This window comes from Neomonachus schauinslandi, chromosome 3, assembly GCF_002201575.2.
Source record: "Neomonachus schauinslandi chromosome 3, ASM220157v2, whole genome shotgun sequence".
Classification (NCBI taxonomy): domain Eukaryota; kingdom Metazoa; phylum Chordata; class Mammalia; order Carnivora; family Phocidae; genus Neomonachus; species Neomonachus schauinslandi.
In genome coordinates this window covers 3,770,826-3,796,634 of record NC_058405.1, presented here as the reverse complement: position 1 = coordinate 3,796,634, position 25,809 = coordinate 3,770,826, and the positions used below count along the sequence as shown (strand labels likewise).

Here is a 25,809-nt window from a genome sequence, read left to right as displayed (position 1 = left end):
TTTAATACTGAGTTCCTGCAGACTACCTGCAGCCATTCTGAGTGTTGGGGATGGAAAGATGAGAAAGTCTTGCCCACATCTAGAGCATCTCCCAGTTGAGTTGGAGTCATAGACTCTTCGGAGTACTGTGGCTTATTGTCAAATCCTGGGAGTAAAGCCTGTTATCTCGCCAGATGGAAGCAACCATAAGGAATTCGTAGAGGAGTCTTGAGTAATGATGCGAAAGTTATTGAAGGAGATGATGGGGGAAACCTCAGACTTAGAATGAGACCAAGGTTAGGTAAGATGAATATCATTAAAGGGAAGAGGTGAGAAGCATCATAAGGTGTACAGGGAAGACATTCTTACTGTAGTAACCTACGAACGAACAAAGAAGAGAGAAAGGAAGCAAAGAAAATAATAGCAGAGAGAAAGGCAAGGCCTATGTATTTTAGGATATGAAACAGGGAATTTATTCTGTAGCTAATAAGCATTAAATGTTTAGAAACAGGAAAATAATATGGTTTTGTTTTCCTTTAAGTAAGATCAGGGGATAGCATACTGTGGCTCATGGACCAAACCCAGTTAGCAGCCTATTGATTAAATACAGTTTCTCTGGCACTGAGCATGCCTATTTGTTTGCACATTGTCCTTGGCCACTTCCGTGTTACAGAGGCAGAGCAGAGTAGTTGTGATGCAGAATTTATGGCCCACAAAGCCTAAACATTTACTATCTGGCTTTTTATAGAGAAAGGCTGCTAACCCCTGAGCCGGATCTCCCTGGCAAGAGTTTTTCAACCTTGACACTTGACTTTTTGGGCCAGATCATGTTTTGTTGTGGTGGGCTGACCTGTGCATTATGGAATGTGGCAGCATACCTGGGCTCTACCCACCAGAGTCCAGGAACACTCTCCCCAACCCCACCCCCATCATGACATCGAGAATTGTCCCCAGACCCTCCAAATGTTCCCCAGGAGGGAAGACTCACCTCCAGTTAAGAACTACTTCTAGCAGTTAAGTGGAGTTTGGTTTTAAGTGAACATGGTCAGAGCTAAAGTTAAAACACTAGACAATTGAATGGACCGAAAAGACAGATATGAAAACCAAGGTATTTTGAACATGAAAGTAGTATCACTTAGTGACTGTGAACACAAGGCTTTGGACAGGTGAGGATTGAGGATGGCTTGCCGAGGTCTAGCTTGCATTATAACCTGCGTCATGGTGCCCATAACTGAGATAAGTAACAGCAGAGGGGAGGCAGGTGTCGAGGGAAGAGAAAGAGCCCGGTTTGGATGCAGTGGGTTCGGGTGCCGAGGGCTAATGGCTATTGAATATGTATATTTGAAGTCAGTAGATGATAGCTAGGTTGTAGATGAAAACCAAAGAGCACCGTGTCAGAAAAGCCACAGGGATATGAAGCCTACGGGAACTGTGACCAGAAGGGTTTGTGCGGTACAGAGAACCAGACATACGGAGCACAGATTGTCCACTGCATCTCTAAATTGGGGAATGACTCACTGAGGGTGCTGGGAAGAAGAAAAACCGTGTGGCTCGAGGCGTGCATGATAGTGAAGAACTTTCGAAAGATATAATGAGACGAGGGAAAAGAGAAGAGAAGAGATTGCGGTCAGGCAGTCCATGCCCTTGAAGGAATGCTGTAAGGGGAGTTACCACTTAATGCTGACCACAGCCACGTCCAAGAACAGTGTAGGTGAGCAAAACACTTAGCTCAAGTGTTTCGCGAGGGCGGGTTTCTTCTAAACCTTGCACTATGGACGTCGCACTGGGTAGGTGGTGATTATGGCAGCAGAAGAGGGTTTCCAAGACCCCCAGCATCGCAGCGAATACTTGCATCAATCTGTGGGAGAGGTGGAGGGTCTGGGATTGAATTCGTGAAGCTGTAGCCTGCTGTGTCGTTTCCCTCCCTCATAGAGATGCGTGCTCACACGCAGGATAGACCGTTCTGAGCAGCACACATACTATGCATTACATAGAAACGTAGGCTTCAACTTGGTCTGTTCTGTCACTTTCGCTGAAGTTCATCTACTCAGCAGTCCTGTTTTTAGACACTTTAAAGTGGTTTTAAATAAATTGGCCGCAGACTTCTTTTAATATCATTCAGTCTGAACGACTGTAGAGGCAGCAGCATCTGAGGAAAAGGGAGCACTTGGAAGACTTTTAGGCAGTGAAGGAGAGGAAGAGTACTGTGAGGGTAGAGCCGGCAGGGACAGCGGCCTGGGGAGGACCCTCTGCAGAGCGGACGCCTCCTCGTCACCGTGACCACACCTGTTCCTTCTCTTGTGCTGCCGCCACCAATGCAGCCCTGCTTCCCCAGTGCCTCTGGGGGGTCAGCGAGGAACCCCATGGTCTCCCCCAGCTGGAGAGGGTGACCAGGTAGACAGAAACAGTCAAACCCCTTAATATGTCAGAAATAAAAATAGGGAGGGGCGCCTGGGGGGCTCAGTTGTTAAGCATCTGCCTTCGGCTCAGGTCATGATCCCAGGGTCCTGGGATGGAGCCCCACATCGGGCTCCCTGCTCCACGGGAAGCCTGCTTCTCCCTCCCCCAGTCCCCCTGCTTGTGTTCCCTCTCTCGCTAGTCTCTGTCAAATAAATAAATAAAATCTTTAAAAAAAAAAAAAAGAAATATAAATAGGGAGATGACTGGCTCTGGAATGGTGCCCTTTACCTTGGGTAACTAATAAAATACACGATGTGGGGCGCCTGGGTGGCTCAGTTGGTTGGGCGACTGCCTTCGGCTCAGGTCATGATCCTGGAGTCCCGGGATCGAGTCCCGCATCGGGCTCCCTGCTCGGCGGGGAGTCTGCTTCTCCCTCTGACCCTCCTCCCTCTCATGCTCTCTGTCTCTCATTCTCTCTCTCGCAAATAAATAAAATCTTAAAAAAAAAAAAATTAAAAAAAAAATACACGATGTGATAGTACAGTCACTGGTTTTTATACATCGGCATAAGGGGATGGTCTCCAGAAAAAAAGAAGGAGGATGTCCTTTAGTTATTATTAAAATAATATTAAATATTTTTAAAAGTATCCAACTATATTTGCCTTATAAATAAATATACTTACTTATACATGAATATTATAGATTTAATTATATTTATATATAAAATAACAGTTAAATAATCATTAAAATTTTATTTTCTCCCACTTCCTCATTTCTCTCTTCTTCTTCACCTTCCTTTGCCTGCTCACTCAACAATAGTTTGTTGGATGTTTTCAACATGTCAGATACTGCGGGGTACTTTAGGGTTGAAAATATGGAACACATAGAATATTCTGTCTCAGAAGGCAGGGAAATAAGGACAATGTGGAACAATGTGCTAGAAGGGGATGCAGACAGCATCTAGACCAGACAGTGTAGGTGTCCAGGGAGGGGATTCCTAAGATTTCCTGGAGCAGTTGACATCGAACTAAGGTTTGGAGACCACTTAGAATTAACCAGAAGAAAATCGAAGGGCAGTTGTCCGTGCAAGCATGTGGGAAAACACAACAATGAGGAAGAATAACAAGTTTAGTACATTTTAGTGTGGCAGAAGCGCGTGATCCTAACGGCTGGGAGGTGTTTAACCAGGAAAAGACAAAGTAAGGACTGCATCATGAAGGACCCCATAGCATGTGTGCAGAACAGGGGGGTCCCTAAAGGATGTTGAGCAAAACAATGTGAATGAAAATTGAGCAGACAGGGCAAGGCAGGTGTATGCAGGGCACTGTTGATTATAGTCATTGAGAAAGAAGCAGGTGAGGCTTGATGGCAAGAATTTAAGTGAGATGAAGGAGAGGTCATACACGTCAGAGCCAGACGTTGAGGAACGAGTCTCGGTGGACTCCAGGTTGCACGCAGGGAGGCGGACTTGTGGTGGAGCCCATGGAGCAGGATCAACGGGGAGTATGTGGCAGGAGCAGGGCGTGGAACCCATTGGGCTTCCGGTGTGCTTGAGAGACCCACACCGTGCTGTCTGGCAGGCCATTCAGCATACTGCTGTGCAGTTCAGGAAGGTGCTGACACGCATTTCCAATCATTAGTTAATAAATGCTAGTTGCCGCCTTGAGTGCATCTGAGATCGCTCAGGGAAGACGTTCCAGGAGAGCCAGAAGCAAGTGCAGAAAAGCACACACATTCAGTAGCAGGATGGAGGGGCTGGCTGGGAAGGGAGACTGCGGTGTGCAGGACCGTGGGAAGGAAGCCTCGGGATGGCAGGGCTCTCGGGGAAGCCATTTCAAGGAGGGAGAAGTCGGTGGTATCGGGTGCTACAGAGCGATCAGGTTATATGAAAACAGAAAAATGCAGCCGGAGGAAAAAGTCCTGAAATACAGTTATTGGATTGGACGTATAAAATGGTAGCTATCTTGACACATGATGTCTCGACAAAGTGATGCATCTGGAAACAGAGCCTGAATTGCCGAGGCTGGAGACCATACTGGGCTGGAGAAGTGAATTGGGTTTGACTGTTGCTGGAACACAAACCCGTCCCTGCCAAAATTCTCAACCCCCACACCGGATTGTGCTTAAGTATCATTTTTCAAAAAGGTAAAATCCGTGACTCTCGTACAAAGATAAAGCATCTCAAAGATTTTATTCAGTTCCTTATGAAAAGAGGGAACTAATAAGATGTTAAAGCCAGTTCAAATGAAAATCTGATTTACAGAGATTTATCTTCTCTACTGACAAAATTTATTTGCACTGCCAAGGCAAATATCATTTGCATCACTTTGGACAGGAATTATCTGCATTGTTATCAGTTTCCCATGGCTTATGTTCTAGTCCTGCAGAGCTGTAAAATAGCTTAGTCAAAAGCAGTGAATTATCACACCTCTATAAAATTAAATAATTTCCAGAGATCCACTCAACAATGTCCAGCATTCAATGCAGAGGATACCCAGAGAGAGAGAGAGAGAGAGAGAGCACATGTGAGCACACAAAAGCGGGGGTAGGGGGGGCGGGGAGGGAAAGGGAGAACCCCAAGCAGGCTCCATACCCAGCATGGAGACCAATGTGGGGCTCGATCTCACGGATCTCATGACTCTGAGATCATGACCTAAGCCAAAATGAAGAGTTGGACACTTAACTGACTGAGCCACTCAGGCACCCCTATGATGTCTTTTTTCGAATTAAAACTTCAATTAAAGATATTAGTACCTATCGGTAATAGGTAAATTAAATTAAAATTTCTGTTCAGGGGGCACCTGGGTGGCTCAGTTGGTTGGGCGACTGCCTTTGGCTCAGGTCATGATCCTGGAGTCCCAGGATCAAGTCCTGCATCGGGCTCCCTGCTCGGCAGGGAGTCTGCTTCTCCCTCTGACCCTCCCCCCTCTCATGCTCTCTCGCTATCTCATTCTCTCTCAAATAAATAAATAAAATCTTTAAAAAAAAATTTCTGTTCAGTATTTACATACAATGGAATATTATTCAGCCTTAAAAGTGAAGGAAATTCTGCCATTTGTAACAACATGGATGAACATGGAGGTTCACAGAAACACAAAAAGACAAATGCAGAAAGACAAATACTGTATGAGCTCACTTACATGTGGAATCCAAAATAGTCCAGCTCATAGAAGCAGAGAGTGGACTGGTAGCTGCCGGGGGCTGGGGGAAGAGGAATGGGGAGGGAAAGATCAAAGGGCACAAAGTTTCAGTTCTGCAAGATGAGTAAGTCCTAGAGATCTACTGTACATCACTGTGCCTACAGCTGACAATATTGTATACCTAACAAATTTTCTAAGAGGGTAGATCTTATATTACATATTCCATTCACAAACAAGTAAGCAAACAAATAAAACTAAAGAGGGTGGGAGGAACTTTCATAGGGGATGGGTATGTTTATGGCATAGATTGTGGTGATGAGTTCACAGATTTATCCTTAGTTCCAAACTCATCCAGTTAAATACAGTAAAAATGTACAGCTTTTTGTCAACCATGCCTCAGCAAAGTGGTTCTAAAAAATATCATTATGGTTGACCCTTGAACATGTTCAGTGCGGGGGTTAGGGGTGCTGAACCTCCATGCAGTCGAAAATCTGCTTATAACTTCCGACTCCCCCAAACTTAACCACTAACAGCCTACTGTTGACTGCAAGCCTTACCAATACCATGAAGAGTCAATTAACACATATTTTGTATATGTATTATATACCGTATTCTTAGAAGGAAGCAAGCTGGAGAAAAGAAAATGTTGTTAAGAAAATCAGAAGGAAGAGAAAATACATTTATATTGGCATGCTATAAGAAATCTGCATGTAAATGGACCCACTCAGTTCAAACCCATGTTGTTCAGAGATCACTGTGATCCTTTCTGAAATTAACAAACATAATTAAGTTCAGACACTGATCTCTAAGTCATCGTTCAAGCCTGTCACACACTTTCAAAGTAGATGTTCAAAAGAAAGTTTCATTGTTATTGAAATAGTATGATCTAGGTGCAGGGCCAGACTGTTCCTGGGAAGATCATAGTCATTCTTTGTGATCAGCTAACCAGTCATAATGACAATTACAGCTACCAATCTCCATAAAATGTTTTAGCCATGTCCAAGGAAAAGAATTGCCCTCTCTTTGGTAGAGAGAGAAGACAATGGAATAACAAATATTTCTAGCAAATAAATTGACCTGCCTTGGTTTCCTGTCCAGGAATCGGTGGTCACACTGACCCTGGTGGGTCTTTGCTTAAAGAGCAAATTGCTTTAGAAATGGGATAATTTTACCCAATTGCAAAGCTTAGAGAGGTCCCTTATTTAAAGGCTTCAACAACCAATGAACATCTGTTCTTTTCAGCTTAACTCCACAAGCTGTTCTTGTACCTGATAGATAGGGGCTCTAGCTCAGCCAGTAAATTCTGCAAAGCCCAGAGGAGGAAGGACGCAAGCACATCAGTTTCAGCGCATGCACGGACCATGCTCAGCATCCTCCCAGGCGCGTGTCACGAGGCCAGGAGCTGCAGCACTGGGGACTTTGCCTGCAACCGTTATTTTAGCCCTGTTACAACTTCCATACCTCCAAAGGGCACGGTCTTCAACGCCCCCCATGGTAGATGGCTCTGGAGTGCCAGTCATGCCCCGGTGGGGTCTCCGTGTAGGAGAATAGCCAAGGGCTGTATCAGAAGCGACCCAAACCTGGCTGAGATCTATGGTGGGGCACCACAGGCTGCTTAGGAAATGGAACTCATTGTACATTTCGCACTGGGACACTTCTCATTCAGTGTTTCCCTTTCATCCATCTATTGAATACATAGGACACGGTTACGTTGCGCAATTAAAATGAAATGGAGGGACCGGGATGTGAAGTAAGAGAACTTGAGAGCATTATCATGTAAATTCTTAGCAGATGTTCTGAGTTCATTTTTTGTCTGCAAAGTGGTACTGGCTAATCCCAGGAGCCAAGGTCTAGTCTAACATTCTTTTTTTCATTATTCACCTCCCGCCTTGTCTGGGCTGGGAACCCCCTGGCTCGATGACACGGACTGCATGAATGAGTGCCATGGGATGAGGCCGCGTCTCCGGTGGGGGAGGCCGCCCTGCCACGGGCTTGGGCTCCAGATGCTTCCCGGGAGGAGGCTACCATGGAAATGGACAAATCTCGAATCTCGGCCGCGTTCACACCCACCACCCTCGCCCGCCGGCCAGCCATGCATCCCCTAGCCAGAACAGCAGGTGGAACAGAAGCAAACCCCGCAGCTTCCCTAGAGCTCACAGTGGGACAGCTTCACTGAGCCTGGGGACTCCCCGGTGACTGCGAAGGGCTCTGCGGAGCCTCCCGGCCCGTCCAGTAAGCACTCGGGAACTCCAGGATTCCCTCTCCCCACCCTTCCTGGGTCTCTCTCAGCAATGGTGTGTGAGCCAGGCTTTGAGTGTGAGTTTTGGACACTGTGTTTTAGAGTCTTGACAGACAAACACCTAACAATGCTGGCTGTGATGACATTAAAGTAATACCATAATGTTATTAAAATAATAGTAGCAGAAAAAAATAAGTAAATAAAAAAATAAGATCAAATAATAGTAGCAGAAGCAATACTCACCACCACAATGAGATTGAGAGAGAGGGTTAGAGAGAGGGAGAGATGGAGGGAGGGAGAGAGTAGGAGGGAGGGACGGAAGGTGGGGAGAAAGGAAGAGAGAGGGAGAGAGAGAGAGAAGGGAGAGAAAGAGAAAAAGAGGGAAGAAGAGAGGAAAAGGGAGAGAGAAAAAGAATTACCCTAATGCAGAAGATGTGGAATGTAAGGGACAACCATGGAGTCTGGCTTTTCCATGTTGTGTCTTAGTAATATTCCTCATTTATATATTATTCTGCATGATGGTCACCTTTATCCTCTCAAGCCCAGAAACAAAAGGGGCAAGTGTCTGGTTTTATCTCATCTCCCACATAACTTAGTAGAAGCCAGATTAGCCCCTAGCTCTGCTGTAAACTAACTGAAGGTGTCACACAGGTTTGGCAAATGTCATCCTGGGGTTGTGAGAATTCCGTGTTGATGTGCGATAACCTGTCATCACACCTGGAATTTATAGGCACTTTGTTAATCTCCCTCCCTCCTTCCATCTCTCCCGCTCCCCTGCTCCATTTCCAACCCTGGAGACCCGCCCATAGTAGGGGGGAGGCCCCTAACCCGCCAACAGATGGCACAGTGTGGGCTGTGGGGTGACATCGTTCCGGGGGCGGGCAGCCCCTCCCAGCACCTTCCCGCTCTTCCCAAGGACTGTCCTCCTTGGGGCTCTTGAACCAGGAGGCACATGGAAATGTGAAATGCTAGCATGTCTTTGAATGGTGCATCCATGTTTCTAAAGATGACGGCCGCCTATTTGCCGTAATTGGGAGAGAGCAGGGAAGTCAGTCTTGACCAGTGGCATGAGCAGCAGGCCTGGCACTGTCATAGTGCCTTTTCCACTTAATCGAGTCATACGCAGTTCCTGATGAGCACTGATAAGCTTAATGTTGATCCCACTAGATGTGAAAATAAACTCACGTCCAGATTCCAGGCCTGCGCAGTCCAGGAGGCCCCAAAGCTGTTGCAGCAAACAGCTCACATCCCCTTCCTGTCCTTCCAGTGAACAAACAGGAGGAGTCGTGGGTATGCAGACAGCCGTGATGCACTGGGACGTGGGTCAGGCTGACAAGCTCCAGGCAGAGGGCACAGCAGGTGCAAAGAAGTGTGGGAAGGCTGCAAGTGGAGCCGTGGAAAGCTGGGAGAAGACCAGGCAGAGTGATGGGCAGGTGCACATGATAAAGGCTCCGTATGGGAGGCTGAGCGGTGTACTTGCCGGGCAGTTGGGGGGGAGCAGGGCCGGCCCTCTACAGGACGGAGAGTTCAGGGGGCAAACGCTGGACAAGCCTGCCATGGGAGATGGGGTCTTTAGACCGTAAGTCATGGGAAGAAGAGAAAGAATGTGCATACTTAGGGAACACAGTGCGTTTTTGTGTGAATGATGATTTTTAACAACTTTCTCTCTGTGCTTTCACGTCTTTTTCTTTAAAAGAAAAAAAGAAGTGCTCCTCTTTAGTTGAAAAGCACTTCTGCAAATCCTGTCTCTCTCTGCCTCATTTCTCTTTCTTCTCCGCTCCCCCCCACCACGTTGAAATAGATTTTATTTCTCCCCCAAGCCCTCTGTGCTCCTTTTTCTTCCTACTTCTCACTATTTTCATGATGTATGTCAGTCCCGTTGCTAGGCAGCTGTTACACTCAACCCACCACTCAGCATTCTGAATGCTGGAAATTAGCCCCAAATAGCTAGAAAATCACCCCTCCGCACCTGCACTGTGTTTGCTGTGAGAGCAGGCATATGAGGAGCAAAATGAGCAGTCCCGGCAAGTTCGCAGAACAAGTGAAATGCATCCCTATTTAACTGTAGACAGAGAGCTACATTTCTGGCAAGGATGCTAGGTGGAGAAGCCCCGCGGTGCCCTGTGGTGAAGTCTCAAGGAAACGGTGCTAGAAGAAACCCCATCCTTGTCCTTTCAGAGCTAAACATGAACGAACAAAATAATCTGGAGAAAAACAGCAGTACCCCAGAGTAAGCATGAATAGAATGTAGGCTTTGTCTGTTTCTGTAAATGTTGCCTACAAGCTCTGTGGTTCTTCCCCAACCCTGAAAAACAAAACGCCCGAAACACTTTGCTCGGTTCTTTCCCCCTCGAGCTTTTGACCTTTTCCTTCATTTATGCTGCGAGCCACCAGACCCCAGAGCTTGTGCTCCCCCACCCTCTGCTGAGGTCTTGGTGCCATCCCCGTCCCGCTCCTCCCGCGTCCCTGGAAGGGCTCCTCATTCCCCGGTCACCCACCAACAGGACATGCTTTCACATTTAGACTCTGACCACATTCAGACCTGCCCCCCCACCCTCGGCCACTCTGCAGTTGCTCAGCCCCAGCCCCGCAGGCCTGCCCCTCCCCTCCCTCCTCTGCCCTCCCAGCCTCCACTCTAGAGCTCCAGGGACATCCCGTCTTTCTGTGGATTATCCAGTCCAGTGCCAGAGGGATGAGGGTAATGGTGCTCCCCAAACCTTATTTTGTTGTTCCTGCCTTAAGTAAAATATGTCCATTATAAGAAAATTTCATGAGGTCTTGAAATAAGAAAACCACATCTTTTCTGAGATATAATTTTGGCCCAAAACGTCATACCTGAGCATATGCAGTCAAATGAGAGTGTTGCTTTGCCCGTCTTGGTAACCTTGCTTGTAAGAGGTGCTCAATAAATATTTGCTGAAGAGAATTAAATTTTAAGGGGTTTGGGGACCAAAGCTTTCACAACAGAATTGTGCTTGAGCATGAAGAGATGAAGTCAATATTCAGCAAACAAACCATTTCAGAGAAATTGCATCTGAGGTTGTTGGGTTTTTTGTTTTGTTTTCTTTTTTGTAAGCATTAGCTTGATACATATACTTTTTATTTTTTCTAAGGAAGTGATTCTACTGTTTCATGGTAGGCTTCTTACAGGAGTGAATTCAGAGTCACTACTTTGTTTAACCTGCCTCTTTGGTCACTCCATAAGCTTATTTTATCTCTAGGTTAGCAAGAAATAGGACATCAACATTCTCCTTAACGCTAGAAGGAATGATCACTTTGGAAAAGACAAATATTTCTCTCATCACACTCCTTAGGTTCTCTGGTACACATCTCAGTCATTTGCTCTTCTCACTCTCTTCCACTTCAGCCTGTCCCTCTTAGACTATAGAGACCCCCGAATGAACACAACGGACAATGTGGTCCTTCTACTGATGATTTTGCTGGGCCTGTGATGCCTGTTAGGATTTCAGAAGCATCCTATGCCCGGTGGTGTGTGTGTTGAGGAGAGTTCTTGTACTTAAATCCTTGCTGTCGAGAGAGTACTTAATGACTAGCGTGCAGGTTGGAGAATTTTTCAGTAACTGTGCTGGAAGTCGCCATGAAACCCCAGGCTTCATCAAGTATTGGCCATCTGGGCTGTGGGCGGGCTGGAGGAAGGGAAGTTGAAAGTCGGCAGACGCGTTCACGAGGGAAGCGAGACACAGCGTTCGGTTTCGGCCTCGGGGACACATGAGGACCCAGCACAAGGACATCTCCCAGACGGTCCATGCAGTCCTGGCCAGGAGGCAGCGGCTCGTGACAGGCGAAAGGGACCCCAGCGGAGCGACTGGCAGCCGGCAGGTGGTGACTCTGTTTCGGGGTGCTGGCTGATGTCGCGCGTCCTCTGGGAGCTCCAGCAGAATCTCCCTGCGGTCCCCCTCCATGGCGAGGACCACCGCCCTTGGGTTTGAGCAGCTACTCTCCCCGGGGTGCTCCGTCTCCGCAGATGTCGCTTCTGTCCTCCAGCTTTGCAGGTGCCACTCCCCTCCCTCCTGCATCCACGTCCAGCCATCAGGAAACCCTGCTGTGTTGGCGGCTGCCCATGGACCCGAGGCCCCCGGCTCCTCCGGAGAGTCTCCCGGGCTGTCCAGTTCACATGCCCACACCCGGGCCGGCAGCTTCCCTGACTCTTCTGGAGTCAAATGGTAGGACCCGTCTGCTCAAACCACTGCTCCCCGGGGCTCGCAGAGTCAAAGCCCGAGTGCTTAGAGTCACATGTGAGGTCACACCCTTACCTGTGACTCTGTCCCCAGCACCTTCCCTCTGCCTGCTCGGCTCCAGCCACATTGGCTGCCCTGGTGTGACTCACACAGCTGTGCACGACCCCACTCAGGGCTTGTGGGTTTGCGTTCCCTCAGCTGGGATTCCCGATCCCTGGAGGGCTCCGCAGCTTCCTTCCCTGCCGTCAGATACATGCTCTCAGGGAAACCTTTCCTGCCCCGTTTTTCTCCATCTCTCTCGTTGTATCCAACATCCTTCCTCATTTATGTTTCTATTCTTTCTGTCTCTATCATAGGATGTGAGGATTTTTATCTGATTTGTCCCTTGCTGCATTCCATGTGCGTATTTTGTGCTCAGTCAATATTGCCGTTCGTATTGGTTGATCGATTGAATGAGCCCAAATGAATGAGCCCCGGGACCTGGATTCTGGACATGGAATTAGATCCCAGTTATTCCCTGCAACCCAAACCAGGACGAGGCAACAGTGAGCTAGCTGTTCAGCAGACTTGACATCTTAGAGTCAGTTGATCTGTCTCAGACACAGGCAGGTGCCAGCCTGAATACAGAGACCTTCAGTGGGTCGAGGTGACCTGGTCTTGGACGACAGAGGCTGAGAGGGTGTAGGGAATGGAAGCTTCGAAGTCCCGTGTCCAGTCACACCCATGCTCAGCACACGTGCACGGCCCCAGGCTCATTCTTACCCCTCGGTCTCGGGCTGGAGTTTCTGTGAGAGCCTGTGTTAAGCTCAGTGATCGACCTGTGACACCACCTATAGATGACACTCACATTCCAAATAACAAGATGTTTTTAATTACACTAAAATAGAGTACCTCACTCTGTCTGAGATGATGTGTTTGTCTTTTCAGTTGAAATGTCAGAATTAGACCATTTTAGGTGTCACAAGAACAATACAAAATGAGGGGAAAAAAGCACCCAGTGTAAGATCTTTGTTCTGACTTGTTAATACTGTATTCAGATACTTGAATTATGTCAATTCAGTTCTCAGTGATAATTAGCAGAGCTCCAGAATGAGACAATTGTAAGAGAATAAAAAGATAATTTGAGTGATTTCATTTCATTGTGTAACTCTGACTAAATGGTAGGAACATGCTGGCTTCCCTGAGCACTTGAATGAGTCTGTATTTCATTCTGAGCTTGAGGTTACCATCAGAGGCCCTGTCACCCAAAGGTCAGAGAACCTAGAATTCTTATCTCTGCATGTCCAGCGTGCTGCTGATGATGTTGAGTGTTAACCTTTCCTGTCTCTCACGCTCCAGCCCTTTTCCGCTCTAGAGCCATCTGGGGCTGGGGGCTTGTTGGTTCTTGCCTAAACCGTATCAGTGCTGGCCGAGAGACTGTCTCTGGGGTCACCTGGTCCTGGGTTCAAATCCCTGCTCAGCCACTGTTACCATCTCTCTCGGTGTCCCGGGGCTGTCCTAACAAAGCACCACAAACCGGGGAACTTCAACAACAGAAATGCACTCTCTCATAGTTCTTCAGCCTGGGAATCCCAAATGAAGGGGTCAGCAGGGCTCTGTCCCTCTGAGACTCTGCGTGGAATCCTTTGCGGCCTCTGTCCAGCTTCCGGTGTGGTCGGTCACCCTTGGTGCTCCTTGGCTTGAAGCCCACTCCCTGCAACCTCTGTCTCCCTCGTCATGCGATGTTCTCCTTGTGTGTCCCTGTCTGTATGTGGCATTCTCCTCTTCCTAGACGGACACCAACCATATTGGACCAGGGCCCACCTTAATGAGCTCATCTTAACTGCTTGATATCTGCAAAGACTACTTTCAAAGAAAGTCACGTCCACTTATCTTTTGTTGGTGGGGGGGAACGCAGTTCAACCCATAAAATCATCTGTGTGAACTTGGGCAAGTGCCTTGATTTCTGTGACCGTCAGCTTTCTCACTGTTGAAAGATTACCATGCAGGCCTCCTGCATCTGGGGGAGTATGAAAAGCCCATACTCCTGTTCAGTGCCTGACAAATGTCACTTTCCACATCCCGCTCCACCCCCCCATTCCCCCAGCCCAGTTTACTGGTCTCCCATCACTTATTAGTACTTGCTGCATGCAAAGGCAATCCAGCAGACTGTGGAATGCACAGAGATGGTCCATCCCCTGGGGAAGCTCACCCACTTTGAGGAATCACAGGAATTAGACTCGTGCTTTTAATACAATACAGAATTCGTGTCACATCTTGAAAACGCATGCAGACAGAACCGAGAGGGGGTATTCCTTGTGAAGTGGCTGGCCAAGGGTCTCGAAGCAATTCTCTGCAAAGTTAGACCCCGAGGCTGTGTTTAGGTCCCCCATCCGGTTTCTTCCGTGTTCAGACCCACTGTGCAAGTCCATCACCTGTCGCCTTTGAACCACTGAGACATTTTATAAACCATAATCTGGTCTGCTCACTGATGTGTGCGTGTCATACACCCACATTTCTGGAGGGTCCACCCCACTGGCCTCTGCACATGATACTCCTGGTCCCGGCCCCCTTCACACACACACACACACACACACACACACACACACACACACACACCATTCTACCCATTCTCTCTGTTCCCTTCTACCCTGAAGACACCCTTGTCTCTTCTGCAGCAACCACACACTAAGACCAGTAGAAAATATAGATACCAACTCCAGTGCTTACTGGGTAGGAAATCACATTCTTGCCTCTTGTAAAAAAAAAAAAAAATCACTAAATACTTCCGTATTCCACAGATCATTTCAGTCCATTTGGTGTGATCAAAATGATGAGCAAGATTTTTCATATCCTTGCCTCTGACACTATAATTTTCATGTTCAGGCTCGGCTACCTGCTATTTTTACACCCTCCTGTACCCTGAGTTTGATTCTTGAGCAAAAAATCTGTGTATGAGAAGGAAGGCTTGTGGCTGATGTTGATGTATGTCATTTGTCTGACGTGTGGCCACCAAGATGAGGATCATTCTCAGCCCAGGACAACCAACAGACCGAGTGCTCAGTGATAATGCTAAGGATGCAAAAAAGGAAATAAATGTCTGCTATTGAAAAATTCAAAATAGGTGTCTTTTCTCAGTGTGCATTCTGCGCCTTGCCCACGGTTCTGGGCCCCTCCCCGCGGGGTGCCCCGCTCTGGTGTGGCGGTCAGGGGGACTCATGCCCAGTCCTCTCCCAGCTGCTCGGGGAGCCTGGCCGATAAACACGTGGAGGCAATGAGCTTCCTTCCTTGCTCTAGGGAAGCAAAGAACTCATCCTAGAAGTTGCCAGATTTGCTGCAACAAACTTTAGATGGAAAGCTAAGATATTTTACAGAAAGTCACAGAGAACTTAAGTGATTTACCTTTGGGCATTAAATTCCCAGAGCAGCTCAACGTGGGAATCATAAACACAGTGCAACTAAATGCAATTGCACTAATCTTTGCCTATTTCTTCTCTGTCCCTCTTCCTCCTCCTCCTCCTTCTCTTCCTCCTTCTTCTAATGCAGTTTTACCTCTATGTCAGGCTAAATACCCTGCATGCAAGGGAAATTTTATAGATTTTTTTAAGTGGCTGATAGAATTTTGAAGGGCATTAAAAAAAAATCCATAGAAAACCATTATATTGCCATGGATTTCAGCTAGGGAATGACAGTCAATTATTCAGAGGAACTGTCAAAAAAATAAATAAATAAATGTCCTTCTAGAAGATTTAAAATTCTCAATATGTAACATAATGGGAAGAAGCTACTCTACTTCTCACTTAAAAATTCTGGATGTTTCGATACTCATTTATTATAGGTTGTAACTTTCACTTTCACTTTCAAATGGTCATAAGGAATTCTAAGATTCCTTAAAAGGTATATTTTTAAGAGCATTCTAAACATTTACATGAAAACCATGAGTTTTCCTTCTCTTCAGTTTTCTTTTGTTAAATGGTTTCCATCAATCGGTGATAATAGCATTAAACATACATTAAAGGATTGAAATACCTATTTGGCTTATTTTAGAAATCATTCTCCACATCACAGAAGAGGGTTACCTCATGGTTGGACAATGTTAAGTGCACAGCAGATGGCGATTTGGGGGCTTGGAGGCTCAAGTAGGGATTGGGGAAGATTAAAGAAACAGGGTGACAGAGACGACCCTGTCGAACAAAAGCATTTGCTTGACAAACGCAGTCATGGCTTTCGTGTTCCTGCTGCTTTTCCCAGGTACAAGCCATTGGCCCATATGCTCCCGGGTGAGAAGCAGCCGCTGTCTGCGGGGGAGAAATGTCGCCTTGTTCTCCAGCGGTGCAAACTGCAAGGCTGGCAGGTGAGTGACCAACAAGCGATGAACACACAGGCTCGGGAGTTAAACAAGCGAGCTGAGTCACGGTGGGTGCTAGCAGCCTCCCTGGCAAAAATGTCAATGTGTTTGGTAAGACGAGACACTAAGCGTAGTCCCTGGAAACACATCAGTCTTTCTGACGTTCCCCTTGTCGGGGCTTGGTGGCAGACCCGTGAGGGGGGGCCAAGGGGCTCCTTGAATGGCGCGGACCAGGAGCTCATGAAGCCGCATTGTTGGCCTCTGTGTCCGTCACCCTTGTCACTCAGGTTTTCTGAGGGGGCTAAGGAGAGCAGATGAGGGTGTTGGTTTCTTGGCCCCTCGCTGGGAGGTGGTCTGTGTTCTTCAGACCCACTTCCTGGCTCGTCTGGGGCTGTGTAACCATTTGCTGCTTCTCAGCTGCCACACAAGGAAAAGGTCACTGTCCCTCCCACCTCACTCCATGGCAAAAGCTTCACCACTGGAAACGTTCATTCTTTCCTGTGGCCCCCTGGTTGGCAGAGTCCAGGGGCCCACGGGAGAGAGACCTCTCCTCCAGAAGGAAGAACTAACGTGAGACAGAATAGCCTGGGGGGCTCCCCAGAAACAGTGGGGTACAGTTCTGATTTTGTTCAGCACCTGGAACAACATCAGAATGCCATCCATGACTACTGTGGGGAATAGGAGGTTTGAAGCTTTTGGAAGCATTTGAGAAGTTCACAGTGACACGGGAATGGGAGACAGAATAAAGCCCCAGACACCAGGAGTCCCCGGACGTTTCTGGCCATTAAGCAACAGAACAGAGCATGGCGGCTAATCGCTTTGGTAAAACCTACCAATCACCAAAAAGCCGCCAGAAATGTCAGGTTGAAAAGCGGTGGGGCGTCTCCAAGAGACGATGTAAGAGAATGGATGAGGCCAAAGACGAGGGCTTCCCTTCCGATGGTTCAGAATTGCTGGATGTGTGTGGTGGTGCCCACCACAGGAGACACAGGCGGGGACTACAGGGCTGATGTTGGCACCTTGTGCACCTGCTGCGAAGGACGTGGAATCTGGAACGTCAGACCGATGACTGATGGCTTCGTTGTCTGTACCACCCGATCTCTCTCTTTATTATCTTCTTTACCTTTCCTTTGTTTTCAGCTAATAATGGGATGAGCTTTAAATAGTCTGAAGGGGGAGGCGCACGCAGCTGTAGGACTCGTGGGTGCACATCCGTGCCCGGGGGCTAGAATGGAGAGGGAACGAGGGGGTGTCACTAACATGGGACGGTGTCCGCTCAGCACTCTGGAGCCGGGGGCAGGAGGGGTGGGGTCACATGCAGAACGGTTAAACAGACTCGCAGGAAGCTGAAGTCATCTCGACTCAATCATTGCCAGAATTTTTAAGTCTTTTGGTAATAGTTGTTCCTGAATACAGAACTCTGAGATTTTCTTGTTGTATTTTTTTCCCTTTAAAGAATACTCACAGAGGGGCCCTTGGGCTGCTCAGTCGGTTAAGCGTCCGACTCTTGGTTTCGTTTCAGATCGTGCTCTCAGGGTCATGAGATCGAGCACCGCATCCTTCTCCACTCTGCGCAGAGTCTGCTTGAGGTTCTCTCTCTCTCTCTGCCCCTCCCGCTCATGCTCTTGCTCTCTCTCTCAAAAAAAAAAAAAAAAAAGGATATTCACAGATAAGGATAATATGCTTTATTAGTGCTGAAAGGAGGCTTGAGTTGTAGAGAAAAGGTAAGGGCATCTGGAACATTCTTCCCCCAGCAGGTAGGAAGCACAGTGTGTGACGTGCATCAGTCCCCCGATGACTGTGCACAGAGCACGGGGTTCCGCACGGGGGCACCAGGGAGGCATTTCATGGCCCCGGGCAGCCACCATTCTTTCTGTACTTCTGCGTGTGCTGGGATACTCGAAATCGCAGCTAGGGATGGGATGACGTTGGAACACGCACTGGAACTTTGAAGAGGTGCATCAAAATAAAAAATGGGAACAGGTTCCCATTTCATTGCCCTGGTGTATTTTCCTTACTCCTTCACTCCCCAAAGGAGACTAAAAATAGGGGACAGAAGAAATAAATAAATCCCTTTATTCGCTGCATGTTTGCTTGTGTGTTCCATAGTGAATCGTTCGGAAAGACTGCTTTCTTCAGCTTCTCCAAATGTAACTTTTTGTATACTTTATACTGTAAGACAAATCATTGACTTCATAGAAATAAAGCCTATTCATATTACACTTTTTTGCTAGACAAGAGAGCAAAAGAATTTTTAATTAATTAATTAATTTAGAGAGAGAAAGAGAGAAGGGCAGAGAAGAGGGAGAGAGAACCTTAAGCAGACTCCATGCCCAGGGCAGAGCCCCATGCTGGGCTTGATCTCATGAGCCATGGGTTTGACCCACTGAGCCACCCAGGCGACGCAGCAAAAGACTTTTTAAACATCATTTATTCCTGACCTGGAAAGTCAGACTCGTCCATTTCAACAGCGAAGCGTTTATTTGAAATGTGTTGGTAGTTGCAGGAAGAGTTGCTATGATTCTCCTCTGGCTGGTTAATCAGGACAAATCGAACGCGAAGCTGTTGAAGCAACAGTAAGGTCCTAATGGATGGCTCTTGTTTTTGTAGCATGATTCCCAAAGTGCTGAGAGTCACAATGTATGTTTCTATAAAGCAGTCAGTGTTCATCCTTTGGCTCTGAATGGTTAGCCGAAATTAATAGTCATTCTTTTCCATTTTTTTAAGAGCAGTGCTAGGAGACGGCAGGGATTGGGGCCATCTTTTGCTGTGTGAAACTGCGTGGAGTGTTAGCTAGAAATTCAATGATCTTACCTAAAAATACGATGATCCTCTTACTGTCTCTCTGATGGGTCCTGGAGGTGTTCATAGTGTGAGCTTCCCGCTCCTTTACGTAAGTCAGACTCTGTGCAGGGAAGCCTCTGAGGCATCAGCAGGGGGTCCTAGCCCCACATTCTCCCACTTTTGTACATTGTAGCCACTCCATGGCCTCTCCTTCTATTTCAGATGCCAGGAGAGACATCTTCCCTTCCCTGCTGTTGGGTTTGTTTCGGGATCCACCGGTGCTATTTTTTTCTCCCTGTAGTTTGGGTCTGGAGTCAGTGTGTGAGGCACTGGAAATTTTAATATTTTATACATGATGATTCCTCTCATCTACAGAATGTGTTACTATTCAGAGCTTTGGCTTTATTTGATATCAACCTAATAACAACTATACACGGAAAAAGGAAAGTCGGCAGGGTGAACGGTAATGACCTCATTTGAGATATGAGGAAATGGAGTCTTGCAGATCGGCATACTGATCAAGGTATTAGGTGCGGTTAATGTTTAGTTTCCGTGGAAAGGCCGCTTTGCTGATACCGGCATCTACGTCTTGCTATGCTGTGTTCTTTCCACTGCATTTAACTCGATCTATATCTTGTAATGTAACCATCTGAAGCCCTTTTATTCGGATTGCAGAACTTGAAAGGCATAGATTCTGCATCATAGTGTGAGCTTTGATCAAAGGCACTTATAGCTTCTTTTATTAGTCTGAGCAGATTGCTTCTTGGAGTGGGTGTCTTCTTACGTTGATAATTCACCTGGTGGAGGAAGGAGAGTCCCGCTGACTACATCCCATTGCAGCCGGGTTCTGATCCCAGGCTTGCTTACCCAAACCGTCCGCCAGTGACCCTTAAGTAGCACAGCTCTTTTGGACTCCCCCTCCTAACTGCATCTTGGGAAGAAAAGGAGGAGAAGGAGAAACAGGAGAGCAAGAAAAGAAAGAGAAGATGGAGAGGAGGATCTGGAATCAAGTGAGGATTCTCAGGAAGGGACTCTATAATCAGTCGTAGATGGAGCTGCTGCTCCGGCCATCCCCAGGCAGCCCCAGGGGTGGGAGACAATTCGGGGTGACGTTCCTGGAGATGGAGTCAAGGTAACACTGGCTTCCAGCTCACGGCTTGAGCGAAGGCGGGCTGAGAATAGTCATAGTAAGCCATTTTGGTAAATCCCCGGTCTGCAGGATGCCAGGCTTTGCTCCATGCCATATTCTGACTTTCCAGCGTTCCCCACATCTCCAGAACACTTGCTCCCTCCTTTCTGCTCCATTCTCTTCCCTCAGGTCGCACATCTTCTATAAGGCTGCTGATGGTCTCCCCATCACTGGGGATTTGTGTGCGCCCACTTTTTCCCCACGTCCCCAGGACAGGGGGCAGAGGAGGAGGCCCAGTAGACAGTAGCAGATAAGTCTTGGTCCCTAAGAAGCTGCCAAACCATATATTTTATACAGATACACGGATGTTTAAGAATGCTTACGATCTTGGAATAATTCACCACAAAAACCTGAGAGTGGTAATATCTAGGGCATTGTTTTGAGATGATAGTCAAAATAGAAGTGTAGCCTGTCTCCATGATTAGAAGATCAATGTGTTCATAATATACTTCTGTAATTGAGAATTATTTTTAAAATTTGTTACTGCCCCATAAGTATAATTTAAATAGAATATTGTATAGGGTCAAATTAATTATTTTAAGCATTTATGAAAAAGACCTGTTAAGCGCACTGACTCTGTTTTGCTCTAAAGCATTTTCTCCTTCAAATAACAAGTCTTTCTTACTGGTGGTTTCTTGTCCATGTTTACAATGAAATGATATGTTTTAAAAAATATGGCGGCCTAGTCAGAGCCTCGTCCTTATTTCATGGCAGATTTACGCCAGTTGTTCAAGGAGGAATGGAAGGTTCTGGAGGTAATCTGCATAGATTCAGTATGACTGACTTCCAGTACTTTGTGGGAGCCCCTTGTTATGTCTTCCAGGATCTCCGTTTTCTGTGTCTCACCAGATACAGTTTTCTTATTGATACAGAGTCTTCAGATTACTTCATTTGTGGAAAAAATGCAAAGAGTTTGAATTAAGTCATAGTTTGCAAACAAGTTGCGTGGAGCCGCGAGTTATTAACCTTCTGTTGTTTGTTTTTAACAATTATTCAGATATCTGCTCTACCTAAATATGTACATTTTTATTTCAGTCCTACTTTCAGGCACCTTTGAAAACAATCCCTCCAAAACTCTGCACATTTAATCAACCACTTTCTGCCCTGATTTCCCCACGCCACAGAAAAGTGACTGGCAGGCACTTAGGCCCATGTGGAACATGCTTGTTTTTCTATGTTATGTCATTTATGTAAAGTGAAAACTTTTGAAACTACTAATTCTAAGTGGAAAAATAAATGGTATAATCTGATTTTCACACATTTTATATGAATCAACTGGTTATAGGATGATTTTTTTCTGTGTAGTTATTTGAATGCTATATTCATTTTAGAGCCATCTGGTGGGATGACGAAGGGAGAAACAAATCTGTCAGAGTCAGTCCGGGCGCTGCCAGGGGCGCCGTTTCCCAACACAGACACTCGGAGCGCAGGGAAAGTCAGCGATGGGGAATGGCTGGCCCCCCTTTGGGAAAGCTTCCACAGTGAAGTTTCACTGTCCTTTCAAACAGATTCTGAGGACTTTAGAAAGTTCTGTGGAAAGGTAGAGAAGAAGAGAGTCCTGTGAGGTGAGGCTCCCTTGAAGCAGGGGCTCACGATAACTGTTGCTGGAAACTGTGGAAGAAGTTGAGAGAATTTGACATGGCGTCAGGATGAGAAGGCAGACCCAGGGAGACTTACGGTGACTTCCTCAAGTTTAGAGAGACAGGAAGTGAGAAACAGAACCGAAATTTCAGCTTCTCCCAACTAGTCACTCTATGTGATAGTTACTCTCTCCCGTGCGTGCCCGCGTGTGGGCGAGTGTGTGCAAGCGTGTGAGCATGCGTGTGTGTGTGTGTGTGTGTGTGTGAGAGAGAGACAGTGAGGGAGAGAGGGACGGAGATCCTGAAAGAAATAACAAGGGGCTCTCACAAAAGACAAACCCCAGATCCTAATGAAATACACTTTTCCTATTTGTGTTTGTTCACCAACAAAAAAATTACAAGAATTACTTTCTTTACCATCATTTTCTAGTGTGATTTTCACGGGATGGTCTAGATTTCATGGCGTGTCTCCGTAAAATATATGATCTTTGCAGGAGCCCCTCTTACAGTGCTGAGAATCGCAAGATTAACATTTTACCATAACATTAAATAAAATCAGTTGGACAAAGGATTTATTATTTCATTAATCTAAAATAGTACAGTAGAGAAAAGATAATAAAAGTAAGAGCAAGAAACTGTTAAAGTTTTAAGCACCTTCCACTTTTTTTACATCTTCTAAGACAAGACAATGGTATTAGAGCCCTTGGCTCTTATTAGCACAATAAATTAATGGTTTATAACCTTTGTTTTATTACTCAAGGAGCACTTCATAAATCAGCTGTAAGTACAGGCTAGAAAATAGCCTATAAAATTATTCTTTCTCTCACATCCCTTCCCTTTCTCTAGAATTACTAATGTTGAAAATAATAAATGTTAGGGATCTTAGTGTATCTCTTGGTACTATGTGCATTAGAAACTGAGAATTACTATATCCGTGCATATATATTGATTTCCTTTTTTCTCTTTTACTAGACACACACACACACATATATATGAACACATTTTTGTTATGAAAGTAGTATTTATTCTTGTTAAGAAATTTGAAAAATAGTGAAATTTAAAGAAGAAAATACAGATCACCCATCATTGAACTACCCAGAGATAAATACTCCAAAGTTTGTGGGTGTATTCAGTGACTCAGCTTTTAAAAATAATATTACAAAGTCTGATTCCTGGTCAATGTATCTCTCTCCTCTTTCACTCTGAATTCTATTAAGGAAAAATATTATGTCTTCTTTTTACATATATATATTCTTGTGTGTGTGTGTGTGTGTGTGTTTCACTATTACATTCCCTACAGGGTCTGGCACATGATAGACACTGAACAGGTATTTGTTGAATGAATGAACAAACCTACTTATTATCACGTTTTCTCTTTGGAAATGAAGGTAGCCACCACCAAGCCTTCCTGACACGTATGATGGCTTCTTCATATCATTCCTCTCAGCTTTCTTGCACAAAGGCTTAGTATAATATCTGGCTTAATAATTGCTAAGGGAAAAGTAGCTGTGCCTATTCCTAATCCAGCTCTCATCTCTTAGAAGTCTAGTTCATTTCCTCTAGCTCCGGGCATACTGGTTCATTGAATCAACAAGCATTTATTGAGCACCATCTATGTCCACACAAGGCGATATGGTGCAGTGTGAAGGCAAAGTGTCATGGCTGTCTTCCGCAGGTTTGCAGGCTAGCAGGGTCGAGAGGGAAAGGGGGAACCACAGTAAACTAATTAGGAGGACAGGTTGGGACCCGCACTGGGAAGGAACCCACAAGGACCCTAGTTTAGGTAGGCATGTGTCATGAAGAACAATAGTGGCTTGTGATGCTCCAAAGCTCAGCCCTCCTGGACAGCAATTAACAATTGCTTGACAGCTACTAAAAAGTGGTGGTTCTGTCTGTGCCTCATCCAGTGTTCCATCCTGTGTGTATTGATCTGTTTGTCCCCAGTTCCAGGATTATTTAGTCCTGCAGCAGGCCTTTAGTAAGTACCTATTATATGCCGCAAACCTTGTAATAGCAAAGGGTTTTTTTTTTTTTTTTTTAAGATTTTATTTATTTATTTGACAGAGAGAGACACAGAGAGAGAGGGAACACAAGCAGGGGGAGTGGGAGAGGGAGAAGCAGGCTTCCTGCGGAACAGGGAGCCCGATGCGTGGCTCGATCCCAAGACCCTGGGACCATGACCTGAGCCGAAGGCAGACGCTTAACGACTGAGCCACCCAGGTGCCCCTAGCAAAGGGTTTTTTCGCAGATCAGGAACCAGGTTCACCGTCTGGGGACACTGACTCACCACCTTGAGAATGGGGCTTAGTGGGAAGCAGGGGCCAAGCCCGTGGGACCTTGGTTGCATCAAAACACCACGTTCTGTTTTAAGTTCACTGTGAAGCCATCGATAAGCTTCAAAGAGGGTGGTGACATGACCTAATTTATGCTTTAAACATGAACAGATGTGTTGCCGGACATTAAGAACAGAGCCGGGAAGCCAGTGAACAGGGGGGTGCAGCAACAGTGATAGGCGGGACAAGGACAGCAGGGGCAGGGAAGGGGCAGGAGACGACTCACAGTGGCCTTCAATAGATGGGCCTATTAAATCACTTGAAGAGTGAAATCTCTTTGAAAACTGACATTATTAACAAGTGCGAATGTGCCGCACAAAATATGGGCGGATCTCGAGACGATGCAAACCCCTGGCCCTCTAGGAGTTGAAAGCAGAAGACGGTTCACAAAAAAAATAAATGTAGATGAATCTCAGAAAACGGGAACACCCCATGCAACAGGTATTTATTTGGAGAATTAGGAAAGCGATGTAGGTATCTTTTTTTAATATCTAAAAATGCTCTTCAGGAGGAACGGTATAAGAGCCTGTGCCCAGGATGAAGCACCATGAGGATTCCTAGTTTTAAAAGTAAAGCAAACCTCAGAAGACACACGTGGCAGTGACTTGGGGGACACTGGTTGGGGAGGGCCCCTGCATGCGTATGTGTGTGTGTGCATGCCTCAGGCAGGACAGCAGGCTGTGATCGTGTGTTTGCTGTCGTTAATCATTTATAGCATACACATACCATGAGGCAGGTAATTCTTATTCATAGTATCGAGGCCATTTTGTTAAAAACAAAGACTGATGGTGCTCCTTCGATGAATGCATCCACTTCTCCATGCACTCTCCTTTCTGATTCTGAAGCTGATGAGCTTTGTGTGGCTTTGGCTTTGGTTTGCTTTTCCTGATGTGTGACTTTGAGCTGAAGAGGTTGACTTTCGTCAGTGCTCTTGACCACATTGATATGATTTCTGGAATGAAGCAATGTGTAGGATCACATAGTGAGTTATTCACCAGTCAGCTCAGAATAGGAGTTTTTGCTCATCTCTGCTTGTTGTACAGGTCATACTGTTCTAGGTGAGAGTAACTAATTTTCTTAACCTGTAATTATATGTAATTCGAGCCGAACCACCTTCCTCAAATACCGGAAGATGTGGTACTCTGTTCAATGTGTGTGGCTGTAATTATCTTCTCTGTGTTGAAGTTAAACTTCAAGAATAGTCTATTTATAACAAAGAGAACTTGTATTTTAGTATAAATGTATCCTCTGAGGATGTTTAAAAATACATTTAGAGCCAGGCTGAACATTAGAATATTTCCATTTGGTAGTTTTTCAAAGCTACCATGAAAATGTAAAGTATTGAAATATTAATAATAAAATGTACACACATAAAATAATGCCCATCCTTAGAAATTGAATGAATCAAAAAGCAAATAGGGGAAATATGTTAATTCAGCCTGAAGAAGATGAATTTTACTTAAAAGGTTGTTTTACTGAGTTTCTTGAAAGGATAGGCCATATTCTATTCATCCTTGGGGTCCTAGAGCCTGGCAAGGTGCCTGGTATCAGCCGCTGGCAAATGTTGGGATGGATGGATGGATGGATGGATGGATGGATGGATGGATGGATGGGTGGATGGATGGATGGATGGATGGGT

General features: G+C 46.1%; 1 protein-coding gene across 1 annotated transcript in view; it reads left to right on the top strand.

Annotated features, from left to right (window-relative positions):
• Positions 1–25,809, top strand: part of MYO16 (myosin XVI) — a 441,248-nt gene that overhangs the window by 318,854 nt on the left and 96,585 nt on the right. The window contains exon 27 of the mRNA XM_044913335.1: positions 16,188–16,290. Within this exon, the coding sequence (XP_044769270.1) occupies positions 16,188–16,290 (103 nt within the window). The remainder of the gene's footprint in view (positions 1–16,187; positions 16,291–25,809) is intronic.